The sequence below is a fragment of the Myotis yumanensis genome, unplaced genomic scaffold, assembly GCF_028538775.1.
Source record: "Myotis yumanensis isolate MYYU_CA2020_CCGP unplaced genomic scaffold, mMyoYum1.0.hap1 SCAF_14, whole genome shotgun sequence".
Classification (NCBI taxonomy): domain Eukaryota; kingdom Metazoa; phylum Chordata; class Mammalia; order Chiroptera; family Vespertilionidae; genus Myotis; species Myotis yumanensis.
This window is the reverse complement of record NW_027223765.1, coordinates 26,596,201-26,622,120: the sequence shown is the minus strand read 5'-3', so window position 1 is coordinate 26,622,120 and position 25,920 is coordinate 26,596,201. Positions and strand designations below refer to the sequence as shown.

At 42.1% G+C, this 25,920-nt stretch overlaps 2 protein-coding genes, 1 long non-coding RNA gene and 1 other non-coding gene across 5 annotated transcripts in view; 2 read left to right on the top strand and 2 right to left on the bottom strand.

Moving 5' to 3' along the window:
- Positions 1–120, bottom strand: part of LOC139022364 (serotransferrin-like) — a 28,981-nt gene extending 28,861 nt beyond the window's left edge. The window contains exon 1 of the mRNA XM_070433429.1: positions 38–120. Within this exon, the coding sequence (XP_070289530.1) occupies positions 38–80 (43 nt within the window). The 5' untranslated portion in view covers positions 81–120. The remainder of the gene's footprint in view (positions 1–37) is intronic.
- The window catches only part of LOC139022369 (uncharacterized), an 82,240-nt gene that overhangs the window by 31,273 nt on the left and 25,047 nt on the right, over positions 1–25,920 (top strand). The window lies entirely within an intron of this gene.
- On the top strand, positions 12,818–12,944 carry LOC138992868 (small nucleolar RNA SNORA54). Its single transcript, XR_011468192.1, has one exon. It is a non-coding gene; the product is annotated as a small nucleolar RNA SNORA54 (small nucleolar RNA).
- Positions 16,493–25,920, bottom strand: part of LOC139022365 (inhibitor of carbonic anhydrase-like) — a 31,179-nt gene continuing 21,751 nt past the window's right edge. The window contains exons 13-17 of the mRNA XM_070433430.1: positions 23,305–23,446; positions 19,620–19,684; positions 18,777–18,961; positions 17,439–17,625; positions 16,493–16,692 (exon numbers count right to left, since the gene is read on the bottom strand). Of these exons, the coding sequence (XP_070289531.1) occupies positions 16,658–16,692; positions 17,439–17,625; positions 18,777–18,961; positions 19,620–19,684; positions 23,305–23,446 (614 nt within the window). The 3' untranslated portion in view covers positions 16,493–16,657. The remainder of the gene's footprint in view (positions 16,693–17,438; positions 17,626–18,776; positions 18,962–19,619; positions 19,685–23,304; positions 23,447–25,920) is intronic.

Here is a 25,920-nt window from a genome sequence, read left to right as displayed (position 1 = left end):
CCGGGGTATAAGGGGCCTTCCCTGCACCCACACTCACCCAGAACCGCGCAGGCCAGCAGGGCAGGGATGGTGAGCCTCATCCTCCGGGTCTGGGTCTGCGTGGTGGAGCAGCAGGCACAGACCAACGGTCTTCTGCGCTGCCTCTCTGTGCCCCGCTCCCCTTTATCCCTGACCAGGGGGACCAAGCACAATCTTTGACCTCCTGTGTTTGCACAGCCCGCTTGCCCAATCACCCTTCAATCCTCGCCCCCGCTCTCCTCATTTCCTGAGATCTGGGTCAGACCCATGGAAGGAGTCCAGCACAAAAATGCTGATTGGAAGGAAATTAAAGAAAAACCAATCCTTTGTTCATGTGCGCTGCCTCTGTGCAGGAGTGGAACTGCAGCTGGTTGGGGCTGGGGAGGAGGGGTGAAGGGTAGGGTGGGGAGTGGGTGGCTCTGTTCCTGAATCCCTAGACGGCGGAGCTGGTCCTGCCCCAATCCTAGGTGCTCATTTAACAGAGGGAAGAGGGAAGGGAACTGCCCAGATCCAGACTAGAACCAGAGAATGACAGGCAAAGACCTACCTGGGGAGGGTGTCGAAGAAGAATAAAGCTGGCCTCAGGTAAAAAAAAAAAACAGGCTCAACACCCTTCACTTGTTCCCAGGGGTCTGTCCCCTGCTCCTGGGCTCTTCAAAGGGCCTGCCCCACTGAGGGGCTGCTCTCTCCCCATGTGCCCTGCTGAGCCAAGGCTCCTGGACCGGAAATCTTCCTCCCTTCATGCAGCCTGCTGGACATCTTGGTCTAGGGACAGAGTCACAGGCGAGACAAATTCTCTCCCATAAGAAGCTGCCCAGGAATGTGGTCAAAATTCTGTGAGACTCAGAACAAAGTGACACATGAGCTCAAAGAAAGAGACCCAGGGAAGGATGTGGCCTGATCTCAATGACCTGGGTCACCCTAGCTGTCCAGCTAACTAGTCTCCAAAGGTTTTGATTGCACAACCTTATTAGAAAAAATAAAGTGACTTTTTAAACAAATATATTTAAACTTTTTAAACAAATATAAACTAACTTTTCTTCTGAATAGAAATGTATAAATTTCTATTATTTTCATAATTGAAAGGCATTGAGGGGTGGGGGTCTGGCTTCACTTGGGGACCTTGAGGTACAGAGATGAAGATGGAGGGGAAAGTGAGGGGCAGCGCTGGCTGGGAGAGGACACTGCAGAGCAGGCATGCCCATGGTCAACTGATGCCTTCCTTAGGCCCTACAGTGAACTTGCAGAGTCTGCCTGGAAGCAGGACGGAGAGTTGCTAAATGTTGAGCTAATCCACAAACAGGAAAGCTTGGTGGAGGTCATGGAAGGTCAATGGACCATGATCCTCCTCCCTGGGCCCCTACTGCACTCACATAGTGAGCCTTTCCTGAGGCAGCTCCTCCAGGAACAGGCACAGCCTAGCCTAAGCCCCTCAAAGGGAGCACCATCTGGCCAGCCCTATGCCCTTCCTCAGTGGAGGCCTCTGAGTCCAAGCCCATACATGTGCAGGGGAGGAAGGTCAGATGAGACATGGACAGCAGGAGGACAGGAACAGACCCCTATGTCTGCCATTCCTTGGAGGAAGGGGCGAAGCTGGCTGTGGGGTGTACATGTGTATAGGACCCTGGTTGTATGGCTGTGCCCACATCTGTAAAGAGTATGGGTGTGTGTGGAGGTAAAGGTTAACAAGACAGTGATTCATGTGGCCCGTGACACTTATGCCTGTACTCTCCCTTATGATGTTTAGTTCTACACCACAGACACTTGAGTCTGAAAACTCACTGTCCCTCATTTACCACTTAATGGTGGCTAACACTCACTGAGAGCTTTACTGGATGCTAACCCTCTGTGATTGGTGCATTTGAATCCCCATTTCACAGATGAGATTAGGAAACTAAGGCCCTGAGAGGTTAATAACGTGTCCAAAGGCGGCTGGTGAGTCAGATGCAAAATCACGCAGTCTGGTTCTAGAATGTACATATCCATTCACCAGGGACACACAGAGCTCATATGAGAGGGGGATAGACAGGGCACTCCCAACCCTGCCGTTTCTCCACAGAGATGCAGTCCCAGGTTTCAGTCTGCAGAGGGTCTGGTCCATCAAGTACCCTGACTGCAGAACTTCAGGCATGCCCTGGCTTATGCTCAGATGGAAAGTCTCGTGTTTGCAGTCTTTCCATGTGCCAAGCACTGTTCCTAACCCTAACCATTGTTTAAGTGTGGACACTGCAGTGAAATAACAGGTCTTCGTTCTCAGAGCTCTGGAACTTGAACTCAAATCTCCTAAGTGCCCCAGCCTTCTGCAGACCACAGCTGCCTTCTTGATGTTGATTTTTTTTTTTTTTTTATCCAGAAGAGGAGGAGAGAAAGGGAAGGAGGAAGGGAAGAAAGGAGGAAAGAGAGAATATGAATATGAGAGATTTTTCAGTTACAGAACAATCTAAGTCATGACCCAAATCTTCTATTATAAACTGAATAAAAATCTTAAATTTCAACAAGATTGGTCGCCCTGTAGAAAGAGCTGAACTTGTGTGTACGTGCAGGGGTGTTGGGTAGCTGACCTGAAGAGGATGGGCAGAAGGCATTAGTTCTCGGAACCAATATTTGTTGTTTCCAAATGTTGCCTCATTTACAAAGAAAGAGAGCAAACAAAGAGCCTCTGTCTGCTTAAACCAGTTCCTCCTCCACCTCCTACTCACTGCACTCTGCCCAACAACAGGGCCTTTTCCTCTAAAAAACCTGAGTCTGGATCATAGAATCCTATGCTCATAGACCTGTTATCCCATAGACCTGTGGCTCAGGGAAAGTGTGGTGAGAACCAAGAGTGGAAACCAAGAGCAATTTTCCTTTTAGAAAATGTCAGATAATTTGAAATGCCATATACCATATCCCTCTCCCTCTCCCTCTTCCTCCCCTTCCCCCTCCCCCTCTCCTTCTCCCTCTCCCTCTCCCAAATCTCCCAAATCTCCCAACAATGATTCTCAAGGAGTCCATTCTTTTCCCAAGGGATCCATAAAAACATATTTTTTGTGAAGAATAATCCAGGGCCAGATAGCTTCACTGATGAATTCTACCAAACATTTAGGAAGAATTAGACAATCTGACAAATACTCATCCAGGGAACAGAAAAAGAAGCATTACTCCCTGACTAACTTTTTGAGGCCAGTAAGTATAGTTTGAAAGCAAAAACCATCAAGGATATCATAACAACAACAAAAAAAAAGGATAACAAAGATTTTAAAATTACCTTTTATGGACATAGATGTAAAAATCCTAAGCAAAATATTAGCAAATTGAATCCAGCAATATCTAAAAATGATAATTATTACTAAGTTGGATTTATTTCAGGAATACAAGCTATTTGAAAATCAATCATGTAATTGATCACATTAACATAATAAAGGAGAAAAATTATATGGCCATATTATCTGTATAGGAACAGCGTTTGATAAAATTCAACATCCATTTGTTTTAAAACCTTTTAGCATACTTATCCTAAGAAACTTGCTTAATCTGATAGATCTGTGTGTGTGTATATATACATTTGTATTCATATATACACATACATATATCATATATACACATGCATATATATGCATGTGTGTATATATATACATATATATGTAGATATATATACATATACATATATATATGTAAAAGTATTGAAAAGGAAAAAATAAAACTTATTTCACAGGTGATATATGATTATACATGTATAAAATTCCAAAAGAATTATTAAAAGAAAGAAATGTTAGGCAATATTAGGCTGGATACAAGATAAATATATAAAAGTCAAGTGTAGCTGAAACCGGTTTGGCTCAGTGAATAGAGTGTCGGCCTGCAGACTGAAAGGTCCCGGGTTCAATTCCGGTCGGGGGCATGTACCTAGGTTGCGGGCACATCCCCAGTAGGAGATGTGCAGGAGGCAGCTGATCGATGTTTCTCTCTCATAGATGTTTCTGACTCTCTATCTCTCTCCTCTCTGTAAAAAATCAATAAATATATATATATATATATATTAAAAAAAGTTAAATAAAAGTCAAATGTATTTCTATATACAAAATGAAAAAGACTATGAAAGTGCTATATAAAGTAGTATAATAATAACAAATGCCTAAGAATTAGTTTATCAAAAGATGTCTAAAATTTGTATACACCAAACTATAAAATACAACTGAGGAAAAATAAGGAAGCTTTAAGTTAATGAAGGGTTATACCCAAAACATAGAGTGGAGACCCAATATCATATAGATGTCAATTCTCCCCAAATTAATATATAGATTCAATGAACTTCTAGTCTAATTCCCAATAAGTGTTTTATATTTTTTGGTGGGAATTGACAATATAATTCTAAAATTTATATGGAAATGAAAAAGTCCTAAAGTAGACATGGTTCCTTGTGTAAATTGTATCATAGCAAGGTAAGAACAGAATGTATTTGATTTTTCTTACCTTGTCCGCCCAACTCTGATCACCAAGATCAATAATACAATCCAGGTATTAATTATCAATAATTTTACCTAAGTGCTTTCTATAACTTGAAACTGGACTAGTAGTATGGAATGAAAATTATATGTAGTCCACTAAATACTTAAGGATTTGTAGACATCTATCCACTACAATAGGTATATAATCGAGTTTCTTTTTAAAAAAATGTATTTATTGAAAGAGGATGGGAGACAGAGAAAGAGAGACACAATTATTTGTTGTTTCATTTAATTATGCATTCATTGGTTGCTTCTTATATGTGCCCTGACTGAAGATCGAATCCGCAACCTTGGTGTGTTGGGACAATGATCTAACCCACTGAGCTACCCGGCCAGGGCTTGAGTCTAGTTTCCTAATGGTGAGTGATCTTGAGCATCTTTTTATATGATTACTAGTAGACCTGCGCACAAATCCATGCACCAGTAAGTCGCTGCCGTCCTCCTGTAGCTCTCTGCCTGCTGCCCCGCCCTCCGGTAGCTCCCCCTCATAGCTTGCTGCCCTGCCCCCTCCTGTAGCTCTCCGCAGCCCGCTTGTACCTCGATGGCCCACCCTCCTGCTGATCCGTGATCTGGTCGTGATGCCCTTGGTCATTACACCTCAGGGCATAATGGCTAATAAGCATATTCTTTTATATAGGATTGGCCATTCTTACAATTTTTTTGGAAAAAGAATTCCAATTCTTCCACATTAAGAAGTAAATTAAACTTTTGACTAGTTATGGTGTAAGGTCTTTTTCAGATTTGTCTCATCTTCCTCCTCCTTCTTTTACATATATATGAAAAAATGCAAACATACAAAAGAAAATAATACAATAAACATCCATTCACAACATACTCAGCTTCAACAAATGTCAATCATTTGCCAATCATATTTCATTCATCTTCCACTTCCACTTTTTTTTTCTAGGATAACAAACGTTATATTATTTCACCCACAAAAGCATGCATCTCTAATAGCCAAAAAAATTTTTTTATATAACCATAATGTGTTTATCACATCTGTAAACAATTATTCTATATTACCATCCAATATCCAGTTAATATGCCAATTTCCCTAATTGTCTAAAAATATTTGTAATTTACCTTGTTGAAATTAGAACCTGAAACAAGATCCAGGAGTTGCATTGATTATCTCTCTTAAATTTCTTTTACTCTAAAACAGTCTATCTTTTATGCTATTTATTTGCTGAAGAAACTACATCATTTGTCCTTTGGAATTTCTGGATTTGGTTGATATGTGTCCCCATGGTCTTATTTTGTATTTAACAGCATATTGTAGAAAGCTCCTCAGTTTGGGTTTGTCGGATGTTTCAGGGTGTGCATTTTTGACAGCAATATAACAAAAGTGCATCAGGATATTGCATTAGAAGGAGCACAATAGTAGTTTGTCTCATTATCACTTTCGTTAAAACTGTTTGCTTGGTTAAGGTGGTGTCTGACAGGTTTCTACACTGTAAATTTATCTTTTTAATTAATGAGTAATGTGGAGGGAAATACTTTGTTTAATATTTTGCTCATCACACTTTCACCCCCATTGATGATTCTTGCCTGAATCAATTATTACTATATTAGTCGCCAAATAGTGATTCCCTAATTATATCATTTATCAATTGGTATTTTAAAGTAAACAAGTGCTTCTCTTTCTCCATTTATTTATTTCCTTTATTTGTTTTTATTAGTATGGACTCAGGAATTCCTTTTTTATTCAGTGGATTATAATTCTTTCCTATCGTTTTTATTTTTTTATTTTTCAATTACAGTTGACGTACAATATTATATTAGATTCAGATGTACAAAATAGTGATTAGACATTTACATAATTTACAAAGTGATGACCCCGATAAATCTAGTACCCATCTGACACCATGCATAGTTACTGCAATATTATTGGCTATATGCTTACTTTACACCCCCATGACTATTCTAATAATTGATACTTTGTACTTCTTAATCCCTTTGACCTTTTTCATCCATTCCCCCCAACCCCTATCCCATCTGGCAACCACCAATTTGTTCTCTGTATCTATGAATTTGTTTCTGTTTTGCTTGTTCATTTATTTTGTTTTTTAGATTTCACACATAAGTTAAGTCATATGGTATTTGTCCTCTTGTCTGACTTATATCACTTAGCATAATACACATAACATAGAATTTACCATTTTAATCATTTTACCATTTTAATCAGTGTATAAGTCAGTAGTATTAAGAACATTCAAATTGTTGTGTGGCCATCACTACCATTAATCTCCAGATCTCTTTTCATCTTCCCAAACTGAAACTCTATACCCAGTAAACAATAACTTCTCGTTTCCCCCTACTTCCAGCCCCTAACAACTACCACTCTACTTTCTGGGTCTATGATTTCGATTATTCCAAGTACCTCATTTAAGTGGAATCATACAGTATTTGACTTTTTGTGGTTGGCTTACTTCACTTACAGTAATGTCCTCAAGTTTCATTCATGTTGTAGTATATGTCAGTAATTCCTTCATTTTTAAGGCTGAGTAATATTCCATTGTATGTATGTATTATGTTTTTGCTTATCTGTTCATCTGTTGATGCACATTTAGATTACTTTAACATTTTAAGTATGGTGAATCATCTATAAATATGGGTGCATAAATATATCTTCAAGATCTGGTTTTCTGTTCTTTGGGGTATTTCTGGGTCATTACAGTAATTCTATGTTTAACTTTTTTAGGAACTTCCATATTGTTTTTTACAATGGATGTCCCATTTTATATTCCCACCAACAGTGCGGAGTTCCAATTTATCCACATACTCAACTCTTACTACTTTCTGATTTTTTTAAGAGTAGATATCCTAATAAGTATGAAAAGGTATCTCATAGAGTTGATTTGCATTTTCCTAATGATTAGTGATCTTGGGCATCTTTTTATATGCTTATTGGCCATTCTTATAATTTTTTGGAAGAACAAAAAAGGGAAGAAAAGTGAGAAAGGTGGAGAAAGGGAAGAGGAATATGAAATGGAAGCCTTTATCTATCTCCACAGATGGTACTGTCAAAGGCAGATAGCAAAGTCATGTGTAGAATGAGGAATAACTGAACAGACATGGTCAGCATCTTTCAATGTTAGGAAGCTCTGGGCCCCTTTTCCTCAATTCAAACATCCTCTATAATAAAAGCATAATATGCTAATGATATGCTAAGGCTGCTCAACCGCTCGCTATGATGTGCACTGACCACCAGAGGGCAAATGCTCTGACCGGTAGGTTAGCTGGCTGCTGGGGTCCGGCTGATCAGGACCGAGCTAGATGGGTGGGACACGCCCTGGAGCCCTCCCATAGTTCCTCCAAGGCTGGCCAACCTCTTGTGTACCTCCCTGGCACTGATCATGCACCGGTGGCGTCCCTTGGCCTGGCCTGTGCCCTCTCGCAATTCGGGACCCCTCGGGGGATGTCGGAGAGCCAGTTTTGGCCCGATCCCACTCAACACAGGAGCTGCCCCCTGGTGGACATTGTGCTCCCACAGGGGGAGCGCCACTCAGCCAGAAGCGGGCTCACAGCTAGTGAGCACAGCTGCGGTGGCGAGAGCTTCTCCCGGCCTAAGTCGTCAGTCGGACATTCCCCAAGAGCTCCCGGACTGCGAGAGGGTGCAGGCTGGGCTGAGGGTCCTTCTCCTCCCCGAGTACACAGTTTTCATGCACCGGGCCTCTAGTTCTTCTGTAATTTACTGGGAGAGACTAGAAGCCATATGTCCTTGTTTCAAAAGCCAGCGCAATCCATTCTGCAAGCAAAACCCTTTCCTCATTAGTATAATGTTCAATCTAATCCAACCATACCTGACCTATAGGCCAACAGCTTCAGAGGCCACTGACCATGGAGCTGAGTAGACTCTGGAAGCCCTCATGTGTAAAGGAACAAAGTCCTGATCGAAGGTAGGCATGCAGGAAGAGCTGGTCTTCTCTGGCACATTGTTTGCAGAACACTTGGACAGGCTTGGCAAAGATGGGAACGGGGTTAGAGTTCAGGGCCAGGGATACAGTTTAGAGGTCCATGGCAGGGTTGATTTCAAGCAAAATGCAATAGGCCATATCTGTCCCAGGAGCTGCTTCCATTCTCACTCCAGAGACCCCTCTGGCAATTGACTCCCTGACCACAAAATGGAATGCTAGGGATGGAAAAGGAAGGCTGGGGAAATCCGAGAGCCTGGTATAATGTGGCCAGGACACCAGTGTGTCAAGAAATCTGTATTATAAACTAAAGAAAAGATTTCAGATAGAATTTTCTGCTCCCAGAAGTGGAGTTTATTCCCAGATTTGTAATTGGAAACCGTTTACCCAGTGCAGAGTAGGAACATAGTGGTAGTAGAAGTGTCATTAAGTAAACATGAGACATGATTATAGCTGCAAAGGTTAGAACAAGAGGAAAATGTGGCCCTGGTTCTCCGTGCCTGGGGCCACCACTAAACTAGTGTAGTTACGTCATTTGCTCCTACATGTTCATTTCTTTATGGTAGGACTTTCAGTAGTTTAGTGAACTAGGCAAGTTACTTAACTCTCAGTTTCCCATCTAGTAAATGGAAATGATACCTACTTCTTAGGGTTATTATGATAACTAAATTAGCAATTAAAGTAAATCTCCTATTTCTATACCCAGCACATTATCCTTCTTATTTTTAGTGTGTCATTACCAGTACCTTCCCCATTTAAGTCCTGCATACACAGTACTGTGAGCCCAGCCCATGAGGTCACACCACATCAGAAAGCCCTGCAGGCACTCTGTCCACCAGGTCCTAGACCAGTGGTTCTCAACCTTCTGGCCCTTTAAATACAGTTTCTCATGTTGTGACCCAACCATAAAATTATTTTCGTTGCTACTTCATAACTGTAATGTTGCTATTGTTATGAATCGTAATGTAAATATCTGATATGCAGGATGGTCTTAGGCGACCCCTGTGAAAGGGTCGTTCGACCGCCAAAGGGGTCGCGACCCACAGGTTGAGAACCACTGTTCTAGACAATACATCATAGAGAATAGAGCAGACAGAGCCTAGCAGTATTGTTTCTCTGTGTACCAGTTACCTGTGCACTCCTTTTATTACCTGTCCTTTTATTACCTGTCCATTCTTAAGGACAAGTACTGGATATTATGTGCAATCTGTGGGATAAAGTAGGTATGAAATTGGAGTCACAGACTCCTGGGTTTGAATTCTAGGGCACTTAGAAGCTACATGATGCTGAACAAGTTAATTCTCTATTTGAGCTTCTGTTTTCTCATTAATTAAAAGGAATATGAATGCATACCATCTAGGGTCATTTGGAAGATGTGTTAAAATGCTGGCTCTTCTTGGCATGTAGCAGTCACCAATAGATACAAATGACTATCATTATCACAGAACACCTGGTATGGACCAAGTACTGATGGCACATTCAATGATAATGAAGTAACTCCACCTAATTTCTTTATGGCTCCCCCCATTGCTAATGGGCCCTTCAGCAAAACACACCTTGAAAGACCACCTCCTACAATGAGCTCATTTCACAGAGAGGAAAACTGAAGGCCAGAGAGGATATAACTGGGAAAGTGCCCAGCCAGGCAAGCAAAGCTAGAACATAGGAGTTTGGACTCAGTGTCTTCAGTTGTCCTTAACCAACCTGTGACACAGTTTCTGGAAAGTGTCGTTCTTATTTTCTTCCAAAATTATTTAGGGATTTCACTTCCCGTTACTTTCACCAAAAGAAGCCAAGTCCCAAGATCATCAGGTGGGCCCATGAGTAGCAACTGGTTAAGCTGAGCAGAGTCTAGTGGTCTGAAGCCAAAACAAACAGATCACTGATCACTCTATTGCCCCCAGAGCAAACACCATTGTTTAATGTCCCTGCTCACTACTGGAAGAGAAGAGCAAATTCCACCTGGTTTCTCCTGGTTTACTGTTCCAAAATAAACCTCTGACCTGTACAGATTTGTAGACAATTGGTGTCCACTATTAGTTTCTACAATTGAATTATCTTATGTTTTACTTATTCTAAATGTTCCCATTGACAGGTCTTTTACATAAATATGTGTCACTTGTCTATATGTGTAATTTAACAACAGTTGGTCCCATGGGCTAGCATCTGCTAAAAACAGGTTAACTAGCCTCTGTCCCTACCCTTTCAGCTCAGGGGCACGTGGTGTAAGAGAATCACTGGGCTGGAGATACGAATACATAAAAATTATACACCAAGTTGTGTGTGTGTGTGTGTGTGTGTGTGTGTGTGTGTGTCTGATACCACAGTGAGAGCCCCAGGCTTTTATCAGTCCTCAAAGGGGATCCATTAATATCTCAAATATGTTGGAATGCTAACCATTAATTATCTGCTCTGGTCTTCTTTCCAAGTTCTTAGAATTGAAAGGAAGTGGAGGTAGGGCACTTGACAGCTCTTCCCCAGCACCAGAGAAAGGTCCCCGTTGGATCAGAGTTTTCAGCCCTCAGGTCTATGTCACTCAAGACTTCCGTTTGGCTTTCCTGGCTCTCCAAGGCTTTGGACAACAGAGCCTGAGGGCTTTGAGCAGGTGAAACTCCAGGAGATAGTGTTCCTAGAACCCCCAGCATAAAGGATGAGCATGCCTGTGACTTTCTGGGGGAAGCCTGCAAGGAGATGACCTATGACTAGATGTGAAAATACCTTTCCCAAGAAGTACTAAAGGATCTGGAGCAGTCTGAAGCAGGAAACACTATTTAGAAGTGAAATCAAATTGTCAAGGAAAGGGACAACAAGGATGAAATAAAAAGGTCTAGACCAGCCGTGGGCAAACTAAACGGATCCGGCCTGTTTGAAATGAATAAAACTAAAAAAAAAAAAAAAAAAAAAGACCGTACCCTTTTATGTAATGATGTTTACTTTGAATTTATATTAGTTCACACAAACACTCCATCCATGCTTTTGTTCCGGCCCTCCGGTCCAGTTTAAGAACCCATTGTGGCCCTCGAGTCAAAAAGTTTGCCCACCCCTGGTCTAGACCAAAGTGGACAAGAGAATAAAATCAAGAAACCCTAAAAAGCAAGCTACTATGTTTTTTTGTTGTTTTTTTTTTTAAATATATTTTATTGATTTTTTACAGAGAGGAAGGGAGAGAGATAGAGAGTTAGAAACATCAATGAGAGAGAAACATCGATCAGCCGCCTCCTGCACATCTACTGGGGATGTGCCCGCAACCAAGGTACATGCCCTTGACCAGAATCGAACCTGGGACCTTTCAGTCCGCAGGTCGACGCTCTATCCACTGAGCCAAACCAGTTTCGGCAGCTACTATGTTTTTAAGTAAAAATAGCCTTATTCTAAAAGTTCAGGAAAGCAAATTTCACTTAAAATTGAGCAACAGAAAGTCCCATGGTCAAACACTATACAAAGTTATTATAAGAAAAAATTAAATGAGAGAAATTACTCTACAGTCTATGAAAGCATGCTGGAAAAATATGCCCACAAAACACCTAAGATTGTAACCTACGCAAAGGTATGAAGAGAGCCAGAAACATTAAACATGTGGGTAAATAGTAAAGATTTCTTTTTTTCATTTTTAAATTTCCTTAGAAGATTACTTGATGTAAAAATAATAAATATGTATTACGGAGTTTCTAACATGTAGAAGTAAAATATGTGATAAAAAGAGCACAAAAGGTAAAAGAGGGAAATCAGTGGAATAGCGTAATCAGCTTGTGTTGGTTTACAAATGCTGAGTGTGTATATCTCTTCCCAACTCTGAATTCCTTGACATAACTTTGGTAGCTTGAAATCTCCCATGACGAGAGTACTTACTCCATGACACTGGCAAATGATACAAATCAGGGCCTTTTTTTTAACCTTAAAGATCTGGTTGTTGCCACACATCACTGGAGGAGTGGAACTATACTATTATGGGATCGTACAGTATGCACAAAGTGATATAACATTATTTGATAGTAGTATTAAGCTAAATATGTATACTACAAATCTTGGAGAAGACATTAAAAAATAAAAGAATAGCTAATAAGGCAATAGAGGAGAGAAAATGGAATACCAAAAAATAATTAATTTAATACAGGCATACCTCGTTTCATTGTGCCTCACTGTATTGCACTTCATAGATGTTGCATGTTTTTACAAATTGAAGACAAGACCCTCCACCAGCAAAAAGATTATGACTCGCTTATTGCAGTACTCACTTTACTGTGGTAATCTTGAACCCAACCCACAATATCTCTGATGTATGCCTGTAAAAGGCATAAAAAGCAGACACAAAGAACAGTTGAGACAGATAAAAACCAAATATTAATAATTACATTATGTATAAATGAACTAAACACATCATTTAAAAGGGTAGAAATTAAGCACTGTTCGTGACCTGTTAGTCTTGCTGTGCCTAACGGGTTCCATTCCAGTGCTACAGCAGTCCCAGTGAACCGTGATTGACTGACTGACTGGTGGCTCTCAGTTTCGGGTCTTGGAGACAAGCACGGGGAAAAAAATTAAAAAATAAAAAATAAATAAAAGGGTAGAAATTGTCACACTCAGTGAAAAAAGAAATACCCAACCATATGCTCTTTATAAGAAACCCGCCTTAAGATAAAGACACAGATGGATGAAAAGAAAAGAATAAAAATACACCAAACACACACTAATTTAAAAAAAAAAAAGGTGGAGTGGTCATATTAATATCCAATGAAGTAGACTAAGGACAAGAAATATTATCAGAGATAATTAGGGACATTTTCTAATGATAAAGGAGTCAATTCATCAAGAAAGCCTACCATCCTAAATGTGTATACACCTAACAGAGTCTCAAAATATATAAAGCAAAATCTGATAGAACTGGAAGGAGAAATGAGCAAAACTATACTTATAGTTAGAAATTTCAATCCTCTTCTCTCAGTAATTAAATGTAAAAAAAGTAGATAGAAAATAAGTCAAAACAAAGTATTTGAACAAGAACATTAACCAACTTGACCTAATTGTTGTTTATAGAGCCACACTATATACTACAAAGCTGTACATTATAGAACTACACCCAACAATTATAGAATACATGTTTTCTTTCAAGTATACATGGAACATCCACCAAGATAGACTATCTGCTGGCCATAAAAAATAAATAAGTTTAAGCGGATTGAAGTTATACAGGATATATTCTCTGGCCACAAAGGAATTACATTAGAAATTAATAAAAAAGCATATCTGGAAAATAGCCAAATATTTGGAAATTAAAAATAATGTTTAAATCATAGATCAAAGAAGGTTTTTTTGAAAAGTATTTTTTAAAATTTTTACCTGAATGATAATGAAAAGGCAAACATACCAAAATTTATGGGATGCAACTAAAGTAGTACTTAGAAGGAAATTTATAATTTTGAATGTCTATATTAGAAAATAAGAATGTTCTGCCCTGGTTGGTTAGCTCACTTGGTTATAGTGTCGTTCCAAACCCTAAAGTTGTGGGTTTGATCCCGGGTCAGGGCACACACAAGAATCAACCAATGAATGCATAAATAAGTGGAACAGCAAATTGATGTTTCTCTCTCTCTCTCTCTCTCTCTCTCTCTCACCCTCCCTCCCTCTCTCTTCTCTCTATCTCTAAAAATCAATCAATTAAAAATTTTTTAAGAAAACAAGAATGTTCTAGGTAATTGATCTAAGCTTGCACCTTAAGAATCCAAGAAAAAAATGTAAATGAAATGGAAAGTAAGTAGAAGAATGTAAATAACTCTAAGGACAGAATATTAGATAGAAAGTAGGCAAACAATAGTGAATATTTATAAAACCAAAAATTTGTTTTTTGCAAAATTCAATTGGACAGATTAAGAAAAAAGAACAGAGCCCTGGCCACTTTGGCTAAGTGGTTAAAGCATTGGCCTGCACACCAATGGGTCTTGGGTTTGATTCACAGTCAAGGGCACACACCTCAGCTGCAGGCTCGATACTTGGCCCTGGTCAGGGCACATGAGGGAAGCAACCAATCAATGTCTCTCTCTCTCTCTCTCTCTCTCTCTCTCTCTCCTCCCCCCCCCCCCCATCTCTACCTCTCCCCCCACCCCCATTCTCTCTCAAAAAAATCAATGGAAAAAAAATATCCTTGGAAGAGGATTGAAGAAAAAAAAAGAACAGGTAAAATACAAATTACCAGTATGGAGAATGGGAGAAGAGATATCACTATACATCCTATAAATATTAAAAGAATAAGGAAATAGTTTGAACAGTTTTATGGCAAAAGTAGACAATTTAGATGAAATGGACAAATTCCTTGAAAATCAAAAATTTTGCAGCTCTAGATTTTCTTTGGTTCTTTGTTAAACCTTACACTTTTTTCTGTGTTATGTTCATGTTTTCATTTAAATCCTTTGTGTGTTTAAACAGTTGTTAAACTTTTTCAAGTTCATTGTCTGAATACATTAATCTCTGTGGTTTCTAGTTGTGTTTCTATTGGTTGATTTTTCTCCCGATTCTGGGTCACATTTTGTGCTGCTTTGCATATCTTGTAATTTTTGTGTTTGATACTGGGCATTATATATATAACACGTTGTTGAATATTTAGATTTTCTTGTCTCCCTCTAATGATTATTGAGGTTTATTTTAGAAGGCAGTTAAGTTACTTGCAGATTGGCTTGATCCTACCAAGACTAGTTTCACTCTCAGAAAGGGCAGTTATAGAGCAGCCCTTAATCTACAGCAATTTTAGACCCATATCCAAGGCATGACCGTCAGTGAAATCCTTAGGTTTTCAATGAGGTCTCTTCATTCTGGTTGGGAAGCCCTGAGAATTGCTCAGGATATAGGTCTCTCAGAGTTATTCTTTGCCTGGCCTGATGAACTTCAATTTCATTTACACACATGGAAATTAGTATTTCACTAAAGACTCAAGGAGACTACTATCAGATCTCTTTTGTTATAAATTCCAATCACTGTGGCTTCCTCAAACTCCTATCTCTGCTTCCCCAACTCAATGTAATGGGCTCTCTTGGGTTCCCTCTCTCTGTGCTGTGATCTAGAAATTTCTTCTAGGCAAAAAGTAGAGTCAGCATTCTACTCACCTCTTTTCCTTCCCTTCTTTCAGGAATCATATTCCTACACTGTTACTGTCCAACAATTTGAAGACAGTTGTTTTGTATATTTTGTCCAGTTTCTTAGTTGTTAATGGAAAGAGGGCAAGTCCTATGCTATTTACTCTTTTATAGGCAAAAGTCTACATCCATAAAATTGACATTTAACAATATATAACTTAGGTTCCATTCAACACATTCATTGAGACACTACCATAAGCTGGAATTATGATAATAACTAGAGGCCCGGTGCACGAAATTCATGCACGGGTAGGGTCTCTAGGCCTGGCCGGCGATCAGGGCCGATCGGGGCCTTTCTTCTGGCTGCTGGCTGGGGCCTTCCTTCGTTCCGCGCCGCCTCCTGGTGGTCAGCACACGTCATAGCGAGCAATTGAACTCCTGGTCTCCCAGTTGAACTCCCAAGGGGACAATCTGCATATTAGACTTTTATATAGATAGATAGATAGATAGATAGATAGATAGATAGATAGATATGGCAAAATCTCTGATAAGAAACTGACTAAAAAGAAAAGAGTATAAATCACATTTTCAGGAAGTTGACCATAAAAGGGTAGTAGGATTGGATTCTTGCAATCCCTTTAATATATTTTAATATATTTCAATTAATCTCAATCAGGAGTTTGATTCCACTTGAGATTGTAAAATTTAAATGTTAAAAATATTTTTTAAATAAACTCATTTCTTATCCTTTGTTTTTATTATGTAAGTACTTGATACTATACACATTGATGCATAATCACCACTCAGACTCCCTTCAGACAGATTTATTGCATGAATTCTATTTAAATGACTTGACTTTTGGGTAGAATAATCAAAAAGTAGGAAGGGAATGAGCTTTTAGGGTACAATTTAAAATCAGAAGCACAATTCTAGTACAAAGAAATAGTTCCCCACCCTCACCCCCCACCCCCCACCCCCGCCAAAAAAAGTGTGAGAACATTTAAGGAAGTTTTCTGAGAAGACAATAATTTTTATTCATTTTAATTTTTTGCATCAGGTATAGCACATAATTATAAAGATGTTAACACAGACCCACATACAGACAATTGAGAATGTGGCCGCATCATATCTGCAGGCTCTGAGCATCTCTGCAGTTGCCCACTTTGATCACTTTTTAACTTCCATGGAAGGTGCAGGCGTTGAGAAGTTCTGTGGAGCACAACATGAGAGAAAGACCTTCAGGTCCTGCCTGTACTTACTCAACACAATTCTGTTCTTATTTTCTAAAAGCAAATAGTAGGCGGTAAAGATTTTTTAAAAACAAGCACTCTCTCCTCTCAGTAATGTCAGTACTATCCTTAATCACCTACATTGTCCTTCCTTTCCTGCTCTCATTATCTACAACACATGAAATAATTCAACAAAAAATCAGGTACACTCCCAATAATTGGGTTATCCAAGCTCTAATTTTATTTCTCCAACTTTTTTTTGAGGCATCTATGCCATTCTAGATAGAAAGGACCTACTATCATGTTAACTATATTTTGTTTCTATTATTATTTTTTACATTTTACTTAAAGTCTTTGAAAATTGATCCTCTGAGTGGTATATACATGTCATTCCCAACCTTCTCCCTACATTTGAAGTGCTCGCATACATACATTTTTATTTTTTACCAAAAAAAAGAAATATATATGTAAACAAGTTCAATTTCCAAATGATCTCAAATTCTATTGCACACTCTGTCTCCTTCAAATGCTTTGGCCTTTTTTCAGCTAGTGTCTTATACTGTTGTCTAATTGAGTCACCTCATTCGTGAGTCTGAATCCTCCTGTAGCGCCAGGAACAAGCCCTCTGAATCTTTGTGCTCCTATTAGTACCTACCCAGGTCCTTAATACAAACATGTTTATCTGGCCCCCAACATTATTTCTCCTCAGTGTTTTATTCTACTCACCAGAGGGTAAGCATTGCCTCACATTAGCAATGGCTGTAAGATACTCTGGTCCTAAGTACTTTTGATAAGTTGTTTTGTCCTGAAGGTTAGCCAAACATTCTGTGTCATCACTGAAGAGCAGGTCCTTGGTTGAGGATCTGAACAACTGGAACATCATATACTCAAACCCATTTCTTCCAAAGAGCTCCTGGGTCAGACAGACAGACAGACAGACAGTGAGTGACCGGCAGCGCCAGAGAGCACAGGGTTGTGTATTCTGCCTCAAAAGACCTGAGTCTCCTGGACTGCTCTGCTCCAGCCCCTAGGAAACCTGGAACACAGCAACACTCCTGGAGGCACCATAGTAAAATGGCAAAAAGCATGGCCTCTAGATTCAAATCCTGGCCCTCGCTTTTCCTTGTCATGTGATCTTAGGGAAATTCTTTACTGAGCTTATTGAACCTCAGTTAACTCCTTTGTAAATGATGAGATGATGTATGTTAAGCAAGTGCTAAGTAGAAAGAGCTCCAAGTTTGCCACTATATCTCTATTCCACCAGTCATTGGTGCTTTCAATTTCCTAGGTCATACTTGTATATCTTGCCCTTGCTACCTTGCCTCTTCTAGTCTCTGGACCTGCCCCAGGTACCCATTTCCATCTCTTTCTTCCCCTCCCCTCTCTTCCTTTGTTCACTTCCCTTGTAACCAAGGACCCAATCCTTCAAAAGTCTGTGACCAAGAACCTCTGATTTTGCCAGCTCTCCCTGAGTTGTCCTTTAGCTGGAATGTGTGGGCAGCATATGCCAAGACATGGATTACTCGACAAGGCTCTGGGTGTTCCCTAAGATCACTTGATTTATGCATGCCTGCTGCTCAATAGCATCAGCCCTTTTGGGCTACCTGTAAAGGTCATAAAGTATCTGAATGTTGGCTTTATCACTTTCATGAAGCCTAAAACAGTGTTCAGCTTGCCAGGTTCACGAAACACAATGGGATCTACCTAGATCAGATAGAGTAACCTCCATTCTGCTTTTCCCACATACAGCTCAGCCTAGTGTGAAGGGCACTGAGCTAACTCCCTTATGTCTGTGACAGAACAAGCCCACAGGTACCATGACTCTGCTCAGAAAGAGGAATGAGTCTTGGTGAGACACTTCAGATGGCCACATGTCTGAGGCTTTTTCCATCCACTGTGATATCCTAGAGGCCCAGAGCAAGAAGTGAACACAGCCAGACGCCTTCCGCTTTCATCAGAGGAAGGGCTGCAAGAATCAAGTTCCACTGCCCAGGGAGGCAGAGAGTGAGACTGGGCTGGGGTGTGTCTGTGCAGGTCTGCGAGCTGAGCATGCAGTTACCATACCTGTTGGTTGAAGAGCATTCTGCGAACAGAATCTGCCTTATCTTTCCTTGAGACCACAGCATGATTTGGGACTATGCCTAGGTGGCAGTTCTGAGCCTCGGTCACAGGCTTTCTGGTGCCATCGAGGCACAGCAGCTCAAAGTCTTTCTGCTTTAGATCCTTAGCCCAGTCTTCAGGGTTTTTTCCTGGGGAGAGAGAAACCAGGTCAACTGATAGCTTTTATCGAGGGAATGAGCTTGTGACCAACCTCCCGTTTCTCGGAGAATCACAGAGACACAGAGAAACAATAAAGCTTTTAAAATAAAACACAAGAGAAATATTCATAAACTCATAAGTTCACTACCTTTCTGATTAGTGCTTTTTAGCCCCATTAAAGACAAAGATTTTTTAAACAGGCATGAAAAAGCACTAACCAAAGAGGAAAAGATTGATACATTGAACTACATTAAGATAAAGAATCTCTATTCATAAAAAAGACATCATTAAGAAAGTAAAAAGGCAAGATTTTTCATAGATGGACAATATATTTTGAATACATATAACTGTTAAAAACATGTATCCAGAATATGTCAGGATGCCTGTGCATCAACGGAGCCAGACGTGCTCAGATGGACTGCATCCTCCGCATGTTTGTCAGTTGGGTTCAAGGCCAATGTGCTAACCAACCTGTCAAGTCTGACTGGACATGAAGAATTTTCTCATTTCCTACATAAAAAAATGTCAGAGCCAAAGTCACTAGAGTCTTAATGACTTAATAAACTTCCTTGACAGCCCACCTAGGGAGTATTTCCCATGAGAAACTCAGATTTTTCCAAGGGCGGAAAGGACGGAGCAGGCACGTACCATCTGTGTTCTGCAAGACTGTGGGGTGCTCCACGAAGGCCACGTCTCCCTTCTCAACCAGACACCTGCACACCAAGGGCCAGGTCAATGAGGAGGGTCAATAGGAGGTGGGAGGGGGGGGGGAGACACCAAAAGGGAGTCACTGAGAGGCTCATACCCCTCCACCCAGGCTGCTTGGCACATCTAACACTGAACACTTCCACACACACAGCTGTAATGCCTGGCTGTCCCTGGGAATTAGAGGAGAAATGTCATAATTTTTTTTTAAAAATCTGCTTATTTAGTTTCTAATGCTCCTTATTTTGAACACTGATCAGTTTTTCCAGAGGAGAAACTCATATTCTCCTATTAACAGGCATATTCAAGAATGATTCTCTGGTTGGATCAAAGTTCACATCAGAGAGTAAAATCAGCATGGAAGATGTGATTTTGAAGGAGTATTATCACACCCATATGTCTACTCGGCCTTAATAAAAGTTAATGTGCATCACTACATATTTGTTCACACTTAATCCCCTGAAAAATGTTTGTCTGTGGTTAAGGTGCATTCTTTATGAGAAGTATTCACATTAACATCAATTTTATGACATTTTCAGATGTAAATTGCTATTAACTATTAATTATGAGGAGCACCTCGCCAGTTTTCTCTCTCCTAGCATCAGGTCTCTCTATACTTGACGATGGTTATTACTCCCATTCAGTTTTCCTAAGCTCACTTGCCCTGTTTCTTTCCTTTAGTGCCCCTTCATACAACCACTAGACCCGAATGCGCATGATCATCTGCCTCAGGTGTGTCTGCACCTCAGCAGTGAGGTAGACCAGAGACCTCCCCAGTGATGAACTTCACTTGGGCATTCCTCTTCTCCTTGCTCTCTTCTAGACCCATTGTTCTCAAAGCTTGAGCTTGGACCAGTAGCATGGGTGCCAGCTGGAAACTTAGAAATGCACATTCTCGGGCCCCACCCTGGACCTACTGGATCAGAAACTTATGGGGACGGGGCCCAGCCATCTGTGTTTTAACAACCACTTGAGGAGATTCTGATTTGTGCTTGAGTGTGAGAACTAGTGCTTTTGACAGCCACCTCCCCACTCTATAGAGCAATGGCTTCAAAAATGTTTCCCACTTCCCAGAAACCTCTGTCTCTCCCCAACACTCCTACTCCAGCATGTGCTCCTACTTCCCAGAGAAGCACCAAAATCATTGCTGGGCTTTCTTTCAGCAGAGGTTGGCAAAGTGAGGTAGAATCAGCAAGAGACTGAGATGCAGTAACAGGAGAGGAAGGAAGGGATCCAAGAGAGTGTGGTGTCCTGAAGCCAAGGAAGAAACTATCCAAGAGGAGGAAGTGATCGGTGGTGCCAATGATGCTGGCAGATCAATAATGCAAGGACTGAGAACAGGTCTTTGGATTTATTTAGCAGCACAGAGGTCACTGGTGATTTACAAGTGCAGTTTCAGCTGCTGGTGGATGTGGTGCGCCAAGGGGTAGATGTGGTGGGAGCAGCCTGCCCATGTGCCAACAACGAGGAGGACTGTTTTCTTTAGATAATTTAAAAACAATAAAAAAACTAATTCTGCTGGTTGGGGTTGGGGGAATGTAAACAGATTTGTAAACTGGGTTCTGGGAAGATTGAAAGGAAAGAAATTGGAGTGAGCAAGGATGTTGAACTTCTTCAAGGAATTTCGTTGTAAAGAGGAGAGAGATGGGAAGGAAAGGAAAATCAAGAGAGGTTTTGCTTATTTATTTATGTTTAAGATGAAAAAATGGCAACATGTTTGTAGGCTGATGGAAATGATCTAGTAGAGAAGAAAATGTGATGATGCAGGAGAAAGAAGGGAGACGTGCTGGGGCAATGCCCTGGAAGAGGCTGGAGGAGGGGCAGTCAATGCTGGGACAGGACTGGGCCTTGCTAGGAGACAGCCTGGCCATCCCGAATAAGAGGATGGAGGGCAGCGTCTCTGGGCACAGATGCCAGCACATGGGTAGATGTGGCACTGGGAACAGGGTGGAATTTCTCTTTTGATTGCTTCAATTTCCTCAAGTGAAATGGGAAACAAAGGTCTGATAGATGGAAGAAGGAGTGTTGGAGGATTGACGAGAGGGAAAAGTATGGAATCATCTTTTGGGAGAATGGGGTGGTGAATGGACTTAGAAACATATGACTCATTTAAGCTGCGTTCTCATTACTTTAAAGCAGGGGTGGGGGACCTTTTTTCTGCCAAGGGCTATTTGGATATTTATAACATTATTCGCAGGCCATACAAAATTATCAACTTAAACATTAGCCTACTATATTTGGTTAAACATTTAATTAACTCACCTCTAATACCTTGGCAGAGCCAGACCAAGTGATTTCTCAAGCCAGACGTTCCCCACCCCTGCTTTAAAGGGAGACCAGTTAGCAGGCACTGAGTAGTGGAATGTTGGACCTACCCAAGATTGTGGTTCAGCCAGGAGAGGAGGATATGTGCAGGGGAATAATTATCATGGTTGCCTGTGGAATGGACATTGGGTACAGAGAGGGAAAAGGACATGAGGAGGGATGAGAACAGGATAGGGTTGTAGAATCAATGGAACACAGGTCAGTAGGAATGAAGGGCTGTTGAAGTCGGGAAACTATAGGGAGTGAAAAGGCCGGTAGGAGGTGGTGGGGAGAATGAGGTGTGTGCTCTTTGTGTATTCATCTTCCTTTTGGAAAGAGGGGAGGTCACGGTTTGAGACAGAACTTGATTCTAGGTCCTCTAATATATCATAATAGTACCAAAATGGGACTATCAACCCTAATACCAATGCACCTTCCAATGTAAAGAAAAAGTAAACTGTTTTAGCCTAGGTTTAACATTTAGCATAAACTAGAGGCCTGGTGCATGAATTTGTGCAGTGGTAGGGTCCCTCAGCCTGGCCTGTGGGGTTGGGCCGAAACCAGCTCTCCGACATCCCCTGAGGGGTCCCAGATTGCAAGAGGGTGCAGGCCAGGCTGAGGGACCTCACCAGTGCACAGTTGGCACTGGGGAGGGACACGGGAGGTTGGCCAGCTGGGGAGGGGCCACAGGAGGGCTCAAGGGCATGTCTGGCCCATCTTGCTCAGTCCGGATTGGCCGGACCCCAGCAGCAAGCTAGCCTACCAGTCTGAGCGTCTGCCCCCTGGTGTCCTTTATTTATGTGTTTATTGTCCTACTCTCAGAGGACCCAGGGGGTGGGGACTGTGTGTGTCTTATTGCTGCAATAACCCTCTACCTCGACTAGTGCCTACCCCATACTAGGTGCTCAATATATATTTATTGCATGGATAAAGGAGCCCAGGGATATCTATTTTTAAAATGGACTCATCAGCCAGGTGTAAGAAGCACGTGTAGGGTGCCCCTCCTTTGATTTTAAACTGGGGCTCTGAAGGAGTCCATGATGTATGCACAATCACACAGAAGAAAGGGGCAAAAGTAGAACCAGGGTTTTCCCTGGACCATCATCTTGCCTCTCCCCAGGTGCCTTCAGTCTGCTGGGTCTGTAGGAGAGTTCTCCAAAAAGCGGCGGAACTTGAGTCCTTGGGGCCAGTGGGAATTTGCAATTCTAGTTCCAAATTCTGGCTCCTCCTAAATGCAGCACCCAGATGCTGGGAAAAAGGTGAAAGGACAAGAGGTTCATGGGGTTGGTGCCAGAGAGAAAGGTGGTGCACAGACACTACTCACCTGAGTGCCCCACTGGAGCCGTAGTATTTCTCATGGCTGTTGGGAGCACACTTGTGGGCTGCATTGCTGCCGCCGCTGCACAGAGCACAGAAACTGGACTCTGGATCAGACCCAGGGGCACAACTTTGACTGAAGAATTCATCTGTGCAGGAGGAAACAGGAGGTCAGCTCTTCCCGCCTGTGTTAGCAAGAAAGCCTCAGGTTTTTGTCCCTAGAATTGCCTGATGATGTAAAGACACATTCAGGTATCTGGTACCATATTATTCAAAATAGGAACCTTATGAAAAATTGTTCTAAGTTGCAGCTGGAGCAAAGTGAAGGGGGACTATCTGAAGTTGGGGCAAGGGTCTGTGAGTTCACAAAAGTCCACCCTGTCCTGGCACAGGAAGAGTGGGCATAGATTTAATCCTAACAGTGGACAAAATTGGAAAACATGTCCCACTGTTTTCCAACCTCTGCTGCCCTGCCCTCTTTACAGGGTCTGCCATCATGACTCCAAGTCCAAGAAGGGCCCCGAGAGGCCCAGCCACCAAGCCCTGTGCTGGGCTCCAGGGCACCACAGTGAGGACCTACCCTCCTGAACCCAAGTCTATGAGGCAGCAGTCATAACCCAAGCAATCACACAGTGAATTTGTTTCTCCCCTTGCTCTGGGGGAAAAATACAATCCCACAGGCCACAGATAAAGAAACCCCGTGCAGACCTGGGAATCAGAAAGAGGCCTCAAGTCGAGAGTTGAAGAATGAATAGGAATTACCCAAGTAAAGGGCAAAGGAAGCAGCATCTGCAGAGGCCTAGGGCAGGGTTTGGGGGTGAGAGGCAAACTGCCTAGAGAGCTTAATGGAGGCCACTGGGGCTGGACCACCCACAGCAAGAGTGAGTGGGGAGGAGCAGGGGTCCAGACCACATGTGACCTTCTACACTTTGGTGTAGATTTTGTTCTTTATTGTTAGAGCAATAGAGATCTTCTGAAGGGCTTTAGACAGTCCTGGCCAGGACATAATCAGATCTGCTCTTTGCAAAGAACTGTCTGGCAACAGGGTGGGTGGAATCAAGGGCAGATGTGGGTGCATGCAGCAGGCTACTGCAGTGGTCAAGGGGAGATGAGGGCAGCTTGGACTAGAGTAGCACAGTGGGGAGGAAGGGAGGTGGAGAGGAGAGAAACTGACATCACTAGTGATGGATGGGTGTGTGGAGGATGGCATCTCCCAGGTTCCCCGCTGGGACAAGTGGATGGACTGTGGGGTCCTCCACCAAGCTAGGCAGCTCAGGGGCAGGGCCAGGCTCAGCAGAGATGATGTATTCCATTTGGGGCAGGTTGAGCTTAATGTGCTTTTGAGGTATCTAAGCAGATAATGTCAAAGAGACAGTTCATATATACTGGTCTGGAGGTCAAGGAGAGATCTGTGCTAGGGACAAAAACTTGATAGTATCAACACATAGACATAATATTAATAGCAGCAAACATTTATCTAGTGCTTGCTATGTGCCTAACTCCCTACATACAATATTTGTTTAGATGGCAGTCAAGGCTGTAGGCATGGGTTTGGGGGGTGGAGTGGGGGTTGCTTTCAGCAACTCAAACATTTATTAACCAGGTTGGGAAAGGGGGACTTTGAAGGGGTAGGAGAAACACCAAGCTAGTGTGTGTCCACAAAAGCCAGGAGATAAGTGTTCTAGGGTGATCTGAAGAAAGAGAGGTCATGTAGAAGAGGACTGGAGCATGCCCTTCCAGTTAAGCAACAGGTAGGTCATGCAGCCTTGACCAGAGTTCTTGGTGTGGAATGATGCAGAAAGCCAGAGGGTAGGGAGTGGGTGGGAGGGGAGTGGCTCAGGCCAGGCTTTTAATAAGCCTGGGAGTAAAGGGGCAGAGAAAGAAGACAGGAGCTGGAGGAGAATGTTGGGAGAGGGGGGATTTGTAAAAACGGAAGACACTGAGTGTGTTTACATGTTGAAAGAAACTGTTGGATATACCAGAGGGAGAAGTACCGACTGAGGGTATGAGGCTCTGCAGAGGGGAACAAGGGAGGGGCCCACACCTGATTACTGGTAGAGGGACTGGCTGGGCTGTGGAGGGAGGCTGAGCAGATACAGCTATCAGGAGGCCCCAGTTTTGGCGTTGGAATGTCGGGGGGGGGGGGGGGCAGGCGGGGACCCTTTCTGGCGGTTTCAATTGCCTATTGCAGGTGCAGATGAGATCATCTGCTGAGAAAAGGTGGTAGATGGGTGTGGGGTGGGGGTGTGTGGACAGTTAGAACATTGGGATAATTATTGGGAAGTGCAGGGATGTGGAGCAGAGAAGCAGGGAGTGCTCCTGAGTGCTGAGGCCAGCATCTGGGGCATTTCCAGTGGAAGGAATTGTTCCACCCCGGGACATTTCCAGCCATGCTCAGCTGCTCAGGTGCAGAGGGAGAAGAGAGCAGGTGGTGGGGTTCACACAGGGCTGGGATGTGTCAAGTGGCTGGGGAAAGCAGGGGAGCAGGAGCCTTTTAGGTATAGCAAGAATGTTGCTAAAATGACTAATACCGGAACCTAAGAAACATGAGGATGAAAGTTAAAGCACTTAAGGACCTCCTGGTGTAAGGTTTTCAATTTTAAAAAAGCAGCCAGTTTGTTTG